The following is a 13,861-nucleotide window of genomic DNA, read 5'->3' as shown; positions in this document are numbered from 1 at the left end:
ATGATGTCACAGGTGGAAAAATTCGGTAAGCTCAAGTGACAGATGACATCAGTCTTACTGTTATTCTCATTAGGTGAGTTTAACCAAGACTAGCAGATAACCACAAGTTAAGCTTATTATTAACAAGGTATGTCCTAGTTTTTAATCTAATAACTAACAAGAGAGAAAACACTTTCTGTCCAGTTATTTTCCTCCTTTGTCATATAACCTCAGCAAGAAGCTTCTAGGAGAGTTTATGGTTAAGGCTAAGACTAGCAGGGAATGCTCCTCAGCCTCTTAACAAAGCTCTTTGTGTACCTAATTGCATAAGGCAACAGTATCTACCCCAAATGGCTGTCATGAACACTAACCTACACTAAAAAGAGAATAAGCTATTTAAGATATTGTTACACATATGTATCAAGCACATACATAACTTGAAATGGTAATTTAAAGTTTTATGAATGCTCTAGTTTTCTTATTGGTGTGTACATATCAAACTTTATAATTAAGTAAACTCTTATTTCAGGGGGTAAAAAAAAAAAATCAAACCAAATGCACACAGTAATATGGCTGATGACTAGCATACCTGAGCTGTTTCTAACTTCAGTTTGTCAATATTGAGGGTATTCCTCTGCAGCCCACTGGCAGCCAACGACAGAAGCTGCTTCAGAGCCTTGATGTCTTCCTGGACTTTAAGCATCGCTTTGGAAGACATTCGACTAATTTCTTCTTGGACTTGTTTTTGTTCTTTGACAAATTTCCTAAAAGAACAAAAGAGCACAACAAGTGACAAGAATGGGGACGGGGCTGCAGCTGCGGAATGGAGACAGCTCAGCCCGGAAGAGCAACATGCTATGCTCACACTCAGCCCACAACTAGCTCCAACTCCAGCCCAAGGTATTCTTCTGATGTGCGCAGCAGACACCAGGACACACACAATGCACAGACATGCAGAGAGGCAAAACACTCATACATGTAAAGTAAATCTCCAGAAGAAAAGTTTAAGCAAAAAATAAATAAATAAAAATTAAAAGAAACCAAAATTTTTTTTTTAAAAAGGGTTTTTTTCCTAGAGAAAAAGAAGTACATTTAAAATAAGTTGGTCAAAAGTCTAATGCTCGAAACTACAATTCACACTTTTTAATAGCATGATACTTAAGAGTTATAATCCTTACTTTTCCGCTTAAATTTTTTTCAACATTATTTGTTTGTGTGCCTGCTAATTTTTATAAGATTGACACAAACTAGAGACATTTATAAAGAGAAGAGGAACCTCAAATAAGGAACTGCCTCCATTGGATTGTCCTGTGGACAAGTCTGTTGGGCTTTTTTTTCTTTTTCTTCCTTTCTTTTTTTTTTTTTTTTTGATTAATGTGGGAAGGCCCAGCCCACAAAATATTTAGCACAAAGATGTTTCCCCTAAAATGTACCCAAGAGTTTTTCCAGTTTTATTTATCCATTTATACTTGGTACTTACTGGAGATTTTCAACATCCTGACAGATGACAGGAGGCAGATTCTCGTCCTTCAGTGCTTTACTATCCCTAAGAAAAAGTCACACCCACATTAATGCCATCCACAAATGCATCAATACTATGCAGATTCTAAGAACTGACAAGTTGAGTTGTATTTTCCTATATTAAGAAATGAAAATATAACAATGTTCTCTACTAGTATTTTCTTTGATTTCAAAGTCTTTATAAAGAAAATAATTTTCCTGACTTGTAAATAATTGTATTAATTTATCTGACACCAACATTTCTTACTAAAGACTGGTGTCCATCATAAATATTCTTACAAATATTTAAATAAATGCCTGAAAAAAAATCAGAAAAATGTAGACTGAATGAAATGTTGAACTATGTTTCTACTTATTTAAAGATTCTATGATTGATATTCAATTAAAAAACAGATATTAATTAAAGAAAACCTACAGCATTTTTCACAAGGTACTCAACATAGTTTAGTACTTTATAACCTTCTCTGAAATGGGAAAATATAGCCTACTTAAGTAATTACAAATAACACAGAAAATAAAGGTTGGCACGCTATAAGAAAGTCATTTTACAATGCTGGCTAGAACCCCCAATCTCTCTCAGGTGCTTCATTCAAAACTTTTTAAAGCTTTGAATTTGGGGTTAGAGACAGATGTTCAACTTGTTAATCTATACAAATATCCAAAATCTGAAAAACTTCTGGTGTCATGGATCCTCGACCTTGAGAGGTTAGAGCAATACACGTTTCTGAGAAGCGGACCTGACGGTCCTCACATGACTGAAGAACACAAGCGGGGCGGGTAATTGGCAATAAAGAGATTCGCAGTGACTGGTGAGCAAAGCAGTGATCATATTCCAGACATGCACATAGCGCATAGTAACGTGTGGTGGGAACCAACAGTGTGAGGCCGCAGGAATGGCCTGGTAGTAGAGCGCACACTTAGCAAGCACAGTGCCCTGGGCCCAACACTCACAACTGAGACGGCTAAAACTAAAGCACTTGTGTTATTTGGGAAATGCCAACTACCTTTTCCAAAAAAAAAGCTTTATATTTCCTCAAAGATCTGACATTTCAGAGGTTTTCCCAAACATATATTTATCATTTTTAGTAGACACTAATTTTTGCCTTCTAAATGCACACTTTGTAATAATTTACTTCTATCTATACAATCTGCCAACAATTTAGTAAATAAAATGTAATTAAAATATTTTAATTTTGAACTTACTCTGGCCTTGTTCCTGTTTTATCACCTAGATAAAAATGTAAAAATAGGTCATTTAACAATACATTAACACATGCCAAGTTCTAAATGAACAGAAATTAAATAAAATACAAACACAAGTATTTTAACATCAAGCAATGTGATTTTTCCTGTCCTAACCTCGGAGGAAGAACACAGCATGATGATGGTGATCTGACATCAAGCAAACACACTACAGAGCTCAGCTGCTTCCACTTCCCTCAAGAAACTTTGCAAAAAAGGTTCCTGCAAGGACAGTTTTTAATGTCTCTGTCCATCAGTTTAATTCTAGACACTTAAATACCACCATCACTAGTATCGATGCCCTAACGCCTCCAACCTAACAACCAATAAAGCATTCTGTGACTCCTTGAAGACAGCTGACTGTGTCCGTGGACATTTCCATCTGCCCAAGCACAGATGCATCTCACTCAGCAATGGGCATCAGACTGAATGCCAATCCACCTTTCTCTTACAGCAATATGTTGTCTACATCTGTGAACTGCTCACACCTGTGATCCATACATTACCCCTGAGGCAGTGTTCTTACTGTCACACTATTCAATGGTAAGCGTGTTTTGTTTCAGACATATCACATTTCATCATCGCTTCTCAACCTGGACCTGACACACACTGACCTCCGGATGCTGTGTGAACGCACGCAGACTCCAGCCCTCTGCTCTGCAGCGGCACTAGTGTGCACACAGTGCTGACTTAGCTCCTCCACGTGACTACTCACGCTTATTTCCCATAAAAATATGGAGGATTAGGTCATCATTATCTTTCACAGCTCAACATTTTTGAATTTGGAACCTTCCTTTTCTATAAATGATGTCTAAGATTTGATGAGACAAGATAATAAAAATAAGGATTTAATTTTTTTTAACCCAATAGCGCATTTTCTTAAAACTGATATACTATGGTGGTCTGAATTGAGATGTCCTCTATCAACTAGATGCTGCCTTGGTCACAGTTATAGCACAGCAATAGAATAGTAATTAATCATGTTTCTTTGATACTTTTGAGCTGTAATTCTCTATATACAACATGTAAAAAGGGCTACATTATCATAGGCCCTATCCGTCCACCCTCTTTGCCTCAGTAAATATACTTACAAACATTCCTATGCCTACTCTTGCAGTCTTTGGTTTGCTACTTTTCACGCAGCCAAATGTTCTTCATCCTCTACCCTCCACTCCCCCCTTTTATTTCCCACACACATGTATCACTAAACTTGCTTTATTTCCTCACTCCCCATCTCTCGTCCCGGTGGTCCCTTTCTTCCCCTCAAATACTTCCCACTCCTGCTTCCATGGCATACACATTTGATTATTTTTTTTGTTCCTGCTCCCCTATTCCTTTAGACTTAGTCCTCTTCTCCTTTCATGACCACCACCCCCTACACATGAGAGGGGAAGCGGGAGGGAATCAAGGGATATTTGGGTTATCTGCTTAACATAATCTCCAGGATCACCTAATTTTACTCTAGTATCATTTCCTTCTTTACAACTGAACCCAACTGCACTGTGAATACGCCACCTTTTATTTTTATCCATTCATCTGCTGATACCTAGGCTAGTTCCATCTCTTGACTAAAATGAACAGTAACAAATATTCTGAAATCTTAAAACAAATCATCAAAACCCTCCAGCTTAATTACAAAACTCAATGTGGTATAAAAAGTGATTAATAACTTCTGACATCTGATGCCTGTGCCTATATTGTCCTCTGTTAATTCTTCAGAAGGGCAAAATCTTACTCCATGTTGCCTCTTCTTTATTTCCTACTATTCTTTCTCTATCTGGCTAAATCCCATGGATATAAGCCCAGAACTAACTGCTATAGCTACTAGATAAAAAGAGGCACCTAGGGCTGGAGACACAATCAATGGTATCTTAGTTAGGCTTCTACTGTTGTGAAAGGAAAAAAAAAAAAAAAAAAAAAAAAAAAAAAAAAAAAAAAAAAACCTGACCAAAATCAACAATGGGAGCAACAATGAGGGAAAGGGTTTCTTTTAGAGATCCCAGGACCACCAGCCCAGTGCACAGTAAGTTGGACCCTCCTGTATCAACCAACAATCAAGAAAATGCCTAACAGACTTGCCCATGGCCAATCTAAGGGGTCATTTTTCTCAACTGACAAAACTAACCAGCACAAGTGGACTACGATCACATACTGCTCTCACAGAGCCCCAGTTAGGTTACTAGAGCCCGTGTCTGTGGTTCCAGCTCCAGGGGATCTGATTCTTTTTCTGAACTCTGTGAGCCTTTACATCCTCCAATACACACATATACACATAACAGAGAAAGGGGGGAAACATCCTGTGATTTAACAAACGACTCCTAACAGACAATCCCAACGAAGGGAAATGGAAGGTGGTACACGTGACCATGGGTACCTATTCTCACATCGTCTTTGTTCTACTCCAGCGCAGACACAGGATAAAAGTAGGACAATGGGGATGGGGAAAGAAAGGAAATAAATATGTACATTTCTCTTACTCCTCTCTTCAGAGTTAAAAAAAAGTCAACTAAAATTGCTGACATAAGTATTTCCAATGTTAGCTGAGTAAGAGTAGATTACAAAACACACTGATCATGATCTCGATTTATAAATAAGCGCTGACATTCTCGTTACTGTAGCTATGTAAGACATATACACATGCAAATTTAAACTATTCACAAAAGCCAGTACTTTATGCTCAACTTTGTGAAATATTGATGATAATTATAAACAAATTTAAAGGTACTAATGGCTATACAGTTTCTTTCAGGCAGGAAACTGAGGAAGCGTCTTCACAGTGCTGTCATTGCAGGAAACTGGAGTAACATCACTCACTCTTTTTATCTGAGGAGGTGCTAAAATCTATACCACCAAGGCCTTCGTTGCCTGCAGTTGAAACAGGTGCCGTAGTTCCCAAAGATAAGCTTAAAGCATTCTGTCCGAGGCCTGTAAATGAACCAAATACCATTTATCAACTTTCCTGACTTTAAAAGAATCCCCTCTTACTGACCAAAGACTCAATACTTTAAGATAAAAAATTTCTTACTATCTGTTTTAGGAAAATAACATGAAACAACTCTATAGCAAAGAATTTGGGTAAATACTGATAATCTCATTGGATTTAACAATATATTTAGTGTAGAAGTTGGGGATCTTTCATTATCAAAGGGCCCAACTATATCTAATTTGACATAGGTAATTTTTATTTAACTTTTTCTACAAAATTTGTTTCCCATGATATATTTTCAGGTTTTTGTAATTTAATAAATATAAACCTTTTCTAATTGGTGAACCGTTAACCAGAAACTCCTGAAATTACATTCCTATGTGAAATAATTACACAATGTCTTCAAGTAACAGGAAAGCTTTACTTACTCTCAAAAACGCCCTCTCTTGACTTCCAGAAAGAAAACCACACTTAAAAGTCAGGCTTACAGCCGGGCAGCGGTGGCGCACGCCTTTAATCCCAGCACTCGGGAGGCAGAGGCAGGCGGATCTCTGTGAGTTCGAGACCAGCCTGGTCTACAGAGCTAGTTCCAGGACAGGCTCCAAAGCTACAGAGAAACCCTGTCTCGAAAAACCAAAAAAAAAAAAAAAAAAAAAAGGTCAGGCTTACCTGGCTATACCACATGAAGTGAGGATGTAAGCCTTCCTTGTAACTCCAACTAAGCAAATTTCACCACTGAGCCACATCCCCTGCCCAAGACGACTTAGTTGACATTCATTTAAAAGACAAATTTCTGAGAAAGCTTTCTGAATATTTCCTTAAATAGGCTCACTGGGGACAAATGACAACTATTCTAAAACATGGCTAAGATGTTCCCTTACATGGGAAAACCATTATTTTGGTTTTCATACTTAAGGAAAAATAGATTATCTTTAAAAAGTGTTCTTTTTAACAAGCTAAAATAAAGTAAATTTAAATACAACTATTTACTGTTCTGGAAAAAAAAATACAATCAATTACCCGATGTTGCTGTGTTTGCACTCTGGAAAAGTGAGCCTCCCAAACCAGCTAAGGCTCCCCCTAAAGAAAGCCCTGTTGATGCTGTTGTAGTTGTGGCTGGTGTTGTTCCCAAATTATTTAGAGTAAATCCTGTGGATGCTGAGAATAAAAGAGAGAGAGAGAGAGGAATAAGCCTTCATATAGAAATAGCACTTAACACCACAGAAAAATAGTACATTCTCAAAAACAGAATCCCATTGACACAGCTGAATCTTTGGGGAAACCACTTGCTCAAGAAAGCTTTGGAAATGCTAAGAATAAAGAGGAAAGGTAGCTTCAAGGCAGAACCCTGCCCTCTGCCCCTTCACTCAACACAACAGCTTTGGGCACTATTACAATGGATCTGGTAACTGATTCTAAACGGCAACAGTTTATAATCCCAGCCTTTAAAATTCTGTCTTTAAAAGCAAATGAATGCTGAGCCAGGTGGATTTCCAAATACCTTTATACTTCCTGCTGTAAACAACCTCTTGAAAACAGAGATAAAACATCTCCGCACTTCACCCCTCTGGCCCTCTTTACTGACTAGAGCCATGTGCCAAGATGGCTCTACTGCTCTAATGGCCAATGCTAACTTCAGTCCTCATAAAGTCTTATTGCATAGGCAAACCTTGCCTTGAACTCCACATCCTACTGAAGCATCCTCCCAAATCATTAGGTGTGGACCACTAAGCCTGGCTCTAAAAAGCCAAGAGTTCAGTAAGACAAAATTGCTAACTAATTCAATTAAAAAATTCCCAAAGAATGCTTGTTTTTAATTTTTTTAATGCTTGTACAATGAACACTTTACCCACTGAACCATCTCCCCTGCCTGATAGTATGTTTAATATAAATAGTTACTGATGTTCTCTAACTGGATAAAATTTTAATGTAATTTTCTTCTAATTCAATTTTCTTCCCATTCTGTCTCACCTGCTGGAGTGGATGTCAGAGCAGATGAAAGAGTGAGCCCACTCGCTGAGGTAGAAGTGCCAGGCAGGGTAAATGGTGTGGCAGATGCTGCAGGTTTACTGAATCCTAAACTGAAGCCTGTTGTAGATGCAGATGTAGTAGCTGGTGTTCCTGTTTTAAAAAACAAACAAAACAAAATCTCATTTTACCTCAACCATATAGATATTATGCTGGTTTTAATTAGTATCCTTATGTCTGTGATCCTTTTCTCTAGCACAAGTAGGATAAAAGGATTTTAGGTATGAAACAAAAGGCTTAAGCTGGAACTAAATCATGCTGAATATAAAAAAGATGGTCCTTTGGAAAAGAAGATGGATGTGGTGGCACACACCTTTGATCCCAACACTCTGAAGGCAGAGGCAGGCAGATCTCTTGTGAGTTCTAGACCAGCTTGGTAGACAGAGTGGGTTCCAGGATAGCCTGAAAGACTTGACACCCTATCTAAAAAATAAACAAAAACAAAGAAAAAGAAACACTCACCTATAACAGCACTTATCCCCTTCATTCTCCTTGCTCTCCCAGACCACACAAGCACCATTCCATACTCCTGAAAATCCTCTTCTTTCTGGACCCTACTTCTGTCAACACCAAGCTTCTTCCTACTCTGCCTTTCCCGTCTGTGCCTGTAGATCTCCTTCCTCCACTCAGGCCTTAAGTGTACTCCCAGGTTCTGTTGCTGCTTCCTCCACTGCTCTCTCCACTGTCATCATTCCAACTACAGGTACATGAGTCTAGCCCTAACCACCACCAGCTTCTTTGTTTTACTGGCAGGATCTCACTAAGTAACCTAGGCTAGCCTTGAATTCACAAAGCTGCTGGTTTAGCCTCCCTATGAGTCTAAATCTGTCTACCTGAATCCCCACTGATTGCTGGACCTTAATGTCCCTTTGACTCATGCATTTCACCACAGCAAAACCTAAGTTCCTCACCCCGGTCAATTCCATCACTCAAGGCAGAACGCTTGATACTTTTCCTACTTGTTCATTGCTTTAATTCCAAATCTTATTAATAATTCTATTTCAAAAATATTGCTGAATTACTGGCACCTGCCATCTCTTAACAACAACCTCTTAACCCGTCGGTCTCTTCCAATCTCTCATCTACTCTTAGGATTTTCTCAGTCACTTTAACGGCAGCTTGGTATTGGCATTAACTTTCCTTTAGGAGACATGAGCTAATGTTTATTCATCCCATATGAAAACAAACAAACAAACAAAAGAAATCATTGGTCAACAATGAGTTTAGTTGGGGAGACCCAAAGAAGCATGAGTGATCGATGGCTTAGCTATAGGAGCATGGGCAACTACAACACTGGAAAAACAGTTTCTCTGCTACAGCATTTACAAACTGCTTGTATACTCGTAGGACCTGAGGCCTGCCTTTGCAAGCAACCCAGTGTAAGTGAGCCTCCCCTTCCCAAGAGGAAATGTTAGTGGGTCCAATCTTATGAGCCCAGGTGGTTGACCACAATTAACCTCATTTTAAAACAGCAAAAGCTAAGAGGACAGGGCTCTACAACATCTGGTAACTCTGTCCACCTTAAGGATCCCATGAGCTCTCAATGTCTAAAGTCTAAAGGCCTGGCAAAACACTGCTCATTCTTCTGTGGTCTTAACCAGATCTTCACATATCAATTATTCCTTCCATTTCAACCGCTGAATCCTAAGTTCTAAGAAAAATATTTTTTACATTCTCTTAGACTGTTTATGACTTCGACTTTGTATTTTTTTTTTCTTCGAGACAGGGTTTTTCTGTGGCTTTGGAACCTGTCCTGGAACTAGCTCTTGTAGACCAGGCTGGTCTCGAACTCACAGAGATCCGCCTGCCTCTGCCTCCCGAGTGCTGGGATTAAAGGCGTGCGCCACCAGCGCCCAGCATCGACTTTGTTTTTTTATCTGCTTTGTGTGAAATATTTCCCAACTCCAGATAAGCCTTCTCTCCTCTGTCTTCCACACTGCCATCCCTGTCCTTTAGTACTGTATCAGACACAAGAACATGTTCCTCCATATCAGAGCTCACAAATGCGTCGTTCCTGCACTAGTGGTTTTGACACAATCATCTTCTTACTGCCATGTTCGCCACTGTAAATTCAAGTTACTACTGAATGTCCAAGGCATAATGTATATTGCAGGCTACACAGTTCAGAAGCACTAACTGCTCAAATAATATTAAATAAAGAAATGCAACCCATATTTGAGCTTCTCCTGGAGTTACTGAGAAGTCAGGAACCAGGCTTCTGGGTAGCCCTCAGGACAACTGGGAGCTCATCACCAGGTACAGTGCTTTACAACTAAGTGAGGATGGGCTGTACAAGAACAAGGTCTGCTGTTTGCCCTCACAGCCAATGTTGTCAAAACTCTAGTTAACTGGTAAACAGTTGGAAAGTCTGCCAATGATGACCTTAATCTTACACAAGACTTAACACACACGCAATATACCTCTCTTTCGAGACAATCCTGCTAGCTATCCCTGGCTGGCCTAAGAGTCACTGAATAGCCCACACTGGTATTCAACCTGTGATCTTCCTGAGTGTTTGGACTACAGACATACACCACACTGGGCTTTAACATCCCTTCACTCTTTCTATTTTGTGGCCACCCACTATCTGCTGCCACCCAGCCTGAAGACAGGCTGACACTCTAGTTGTCCACCTTCCCTTAAGCTTATCACTAAGAAACTACTATGTCTTCAAGGTGAAAGAGAATCCAAAATTTTCATTAATGTATTTTTTTCATTTTGACAGCAGCAAGGATTAAGCCTCCCACACACACATGCAGACAAGCAAGTGCTCTTTCACTGAGCTATGTCCCAAGTCCAATAACTCTGTAATATAATAGATAACAAAAAGCTTTGCTCCAAAGATAGGTTAGGACAGTTAACAACTCAAAGCTTTTCAGAGATGCCACCAGAGCTTAATCCTAATCCTCTCACCTAGTCTGGTACTTTTCCCACTAAAGTCATATACCTGGAAATGTAGTGTGACAAAAACCTCCACATCAAAAGCCATCTATGCTTAAAATACTTCTGTAACTGAAAAAGGCATGATATAGAAGCATTGGTTTTTGTTTTTTTTTTTATACTCAAATACTGAAAAGGTTTTGAAAAACAATTATGTGGGATCCAGAAAAAGTTCTTTATAATTATTTTCCTTGCTCCTACTCTGAAATACTAGATGAGAGGAGAAAAGTTATTCAATTCATTAGAAAACCAGAGTTTGATCTCTTCTCAAAAATTCTTACCCAAAATTAATTTTATGATTGTAGCTGTTACTCCCAGAAACACAGATAAAATTGAATGACCAATGACAATAGCTTCCTTCTAGACCCCACCTTCAGAAACTAACATGCTTCTAATAAGATCAATTATGTGTATTCTAGCAACAAACACAAGCATTTCTTCTAGGGCAATGGTTCTGATAAAACAAGCTGTGTATAATTTAACTAAAAAGAGAATAAAACGCAAACAAGTATTAGTTATAACAAAGTTAAGGGCAGGTACGGAGGGTATGGGGGGTGCTATTCTGAGGGGAACCCTGGAACTGAGAACTAGCTCATCGAGATCACTGGTTGGTGTTCCTGCTGTTATCTCATTTCCTGGGCATGCCTGTGAAATGTGCTCCACACACTGAAGAGCCAATGAGAGACAGCACCTGAAACCAGAGGTTCTGGAGATAGAAAATGGAAGGTAAACAAGGAAGCAGCTATCTGAAGCATCTAGTACCAAAGCTCCGAAGTACTGGCAACAAAAGCTATCACTCAAATGTGTGCCGGAAATTTTCAAGAACTACACTTTTTTCTGCTAAAACAACTGGTTTAATATCAAAAATTAAAACAAATAGGTAAAAGTGCCTTAAGCAATCTTTACTAAAGAAGAAAAATATACTGCATTATATAATCTACTACAAAAATCATCCTGATTCACACTTACTATTTTCAAGTACTTGTCTGCAGGTGCTCCTTCACCCGATCCTCCAAACCTTTACTTCTTTTTAGAGTTCTACAGTCAGTGACGGCCTCTTAAAGAGAGGTGGAAACCAGGAAAGAAATACCTCATTTACCCCGGAGAACAAGACTATCCATCTTACCTGAACTTGTTCCTCCTAGAGTGAAGCCAGTGGAAGGCTTAGCTCCAAAGAGTCCTGTTCCAAAACCACTGGTAGAAGCAGATGTAGATGCTGGGGTGGCAGAGCTTCCGAGGGTTCCAAAGTTGAGTCCCACAGAAGGCGTGCTTGTTTATAAAAAACAAAACAAAACAAAAAGTCTATAAAGGGTAGTATTTACTTTGGAAAAATAAAAAACCAACTGCTTAGAACTGTTTTCTCTCAAAACATCTAGATCCAAAAGATATTAAGAGGAATATTTCTAACAAGTTCAAATACCTCCCTTTTCTCCTTAAAAACAAGCCAAATGTAAAGCTAATCTTAAATAATACAATATGGAAACACACCTGAACCTGTTAGTTCTTTGGGAGCCTAAAGCAAAGGAATCACAACTACACGGCTGGACCAGAGTGAGTGCAAGGTCAGTTCGGGCAGCTTAATGAGACCACATCTTAAGATTTAAAAAGAAAACTGTGTGGCTTGGGGTACAGTGAAGCAGTGAGCATGTGTTTCGCATGTGACGCTCCCACCTCACTACTACAGAATCTTCAGCAATGAGGACTGGACTGTTAAGACAATCAGCAGCAGGTCACAAACATGTGGCTCTGAAGTTTTTAATCTGAACCCTAGAATACTTGAAATAGCCAAAAATGATTGTTTTCCTTTTAACTACATTAAGTACAGTTCACGCTTAAGTACAATAGTTCAACAGCTGCTCATGTAGCTCTTGTGAGAACACACATGTGGAAAGACACACATTCCAATATTCTAGGTCTCTCCCCTGCTACCCCATCACTGCTATAGTACCAGTCCTCTGTCAAGACTGTATTCACAGAAGAAACTGAACAGACTTCTGGAAACCTGAATAAAGAACAGCTGGTAAAAACAGGGAATGGGAAGTTCAAAGCTTCTTAATTGTTCATAGCAGCCTCAGAGGCCCGTGTTTGCTATCCATGGGGGGAGGGGCTATGAAAATAAAAAGTTTCAACAATCTGACACCTTGAAAATCACGTAGTAAATTAAAAGAGATTATATATAACATATAAAACACAATCAGAAATTTTATGTAGTGATATTTCATTTGCATTTTAATAATTAAAGCTTGTCTGAAGTTCAGAGAGTAAACCAGCCATACAGACCAGGCAGTGGTGGCACACACCTTTAATCCCAGTAGCCACACCAGTTAGTCATAGAGGCTGGGCAACAGTGGTAGTCGCCTTTAATTCCAGCACTAAAAAGGAATGAATATAAGACAGGAAAAGACAAGTCTCAGCTCAGACTCATTCTGAAGATTTGTGGAGGCAGGACCACCATTTCAGTCTGAGGTAGAGGAGGTAAGAAACAGCTGCTGTCTGCATTGCCTTTCTGATCTTTAGGTTGAACCCCAATACCTGTCTCTGGGTTTTATTATTCATGCTACAATCTTACTACTCATGTTATATATTCATTACTTCCAATTCTGCCCTTTTAGAAAACCAAAATCATGCCAGGCATGCTAACATGCTTGCAACCAGTTATTCAGGAAGCTGAGACATAAGAATTACAAGTTTGAGGCTAGCCTAGGCTTCTTAGAGTGTCTCAAAAGATGCCAAATCAAGGCCTACCTGAGCTACAGAGTGATTTCAAGGTCAACCTGGACATCTGAGATTACCATGAAATAAAAAAGGATGTTGGGGATACAGTTCGGTAATGGAGCACATGGGTAACACCTTCTGCTGAATGCAGCAGAATACTTGTTTGAAAACCCTAAAAAGAGGCAGGGCATGGCTCAGGAGTGGAGGCTCACCTACCAAGCACAAAGCCTCAGGGTGCAACCCCCAAGACAGCTCCTACTCAACAAACATACTGTTGGCTAGCTAAATTAAGACAATCACAGTCCTGGTCAGAATATTACTCCAAGTTACTGAAGTCCAGAAACCATCAATCCCAGTCAGTTGAGTCATTCAGCTTTCGGCACAAAAGGGGAAAAGCTGCAATTCAAGCAGTAGAAATGTATATGTTCAAAAAGGAAGCTGAAGTAGCAGATGAAGCCTAATGAGTGGTTCCCCGGTGACAAAGAAGCTTCCTGAAAAGCTGGAACTCAG

The 13,861-nt window shown here is 39.2% G+C and overlaps 1 protein-coding gene across 1 annotated transcript in view; it reads right to left on the bottom strand.

Moving 5' to 3' along the window:
- Nup58 (nucleoporin 58) overlaps positions 1-13,861 on the bottom strand; it is a 34,266-nt gene that overhangs the window by 18,604 nt on the left and 1,801 nt on the right. Inside the window, exons 2-8 of the mRNA XM_038310230.2 lie at positions 11,763-11,905; positions 7,640-7,789; positions 6,689-6,826; positions 5,557-5,667; positions 2,704-2,728; positions 1,460-1,525; positions 569-743 (exon numbers count right to left, since the gene is read on the bottom strand). Of these exons, the coding sequence (XP_038166158.1) occupies positions 569-743; positions 1,460-1,525; positions 2,704-2,728; positions 5,557-5,667; positions 6,689-6,826; positions 7,640-7,789; positions 11,763-11,905 (808 nt within the window). The remainder of the gene's footprint in view (positions 1-568; positions 744-1,459; positions 1,526-2,703; positions 2,729-5,556; positions 5,668-6,688; positions 6,827-7,639; positions 7,790-11,762; positions 11,906-13,861) is intronic.

This window comes from Arvicola amphibius, chromosome 13 (genome assembly GCF_903992535.2).
Source record: "Arvicola amphibius chromosome 13, mArvAmp1.2, whole genome shotgun sequence".
Classification (NCBI taxonomy): Eukaryota; Metazoa; Chordata; class Mammalia; order Rodentia; family Cricetidae; genus Arvicola; species Arvicola amphibius.
The sequence above is the reverse complement of the archived record's forward strand: the minus strand, read 5'-3'. Positions and strand labels throughout refer to the sequence as shown.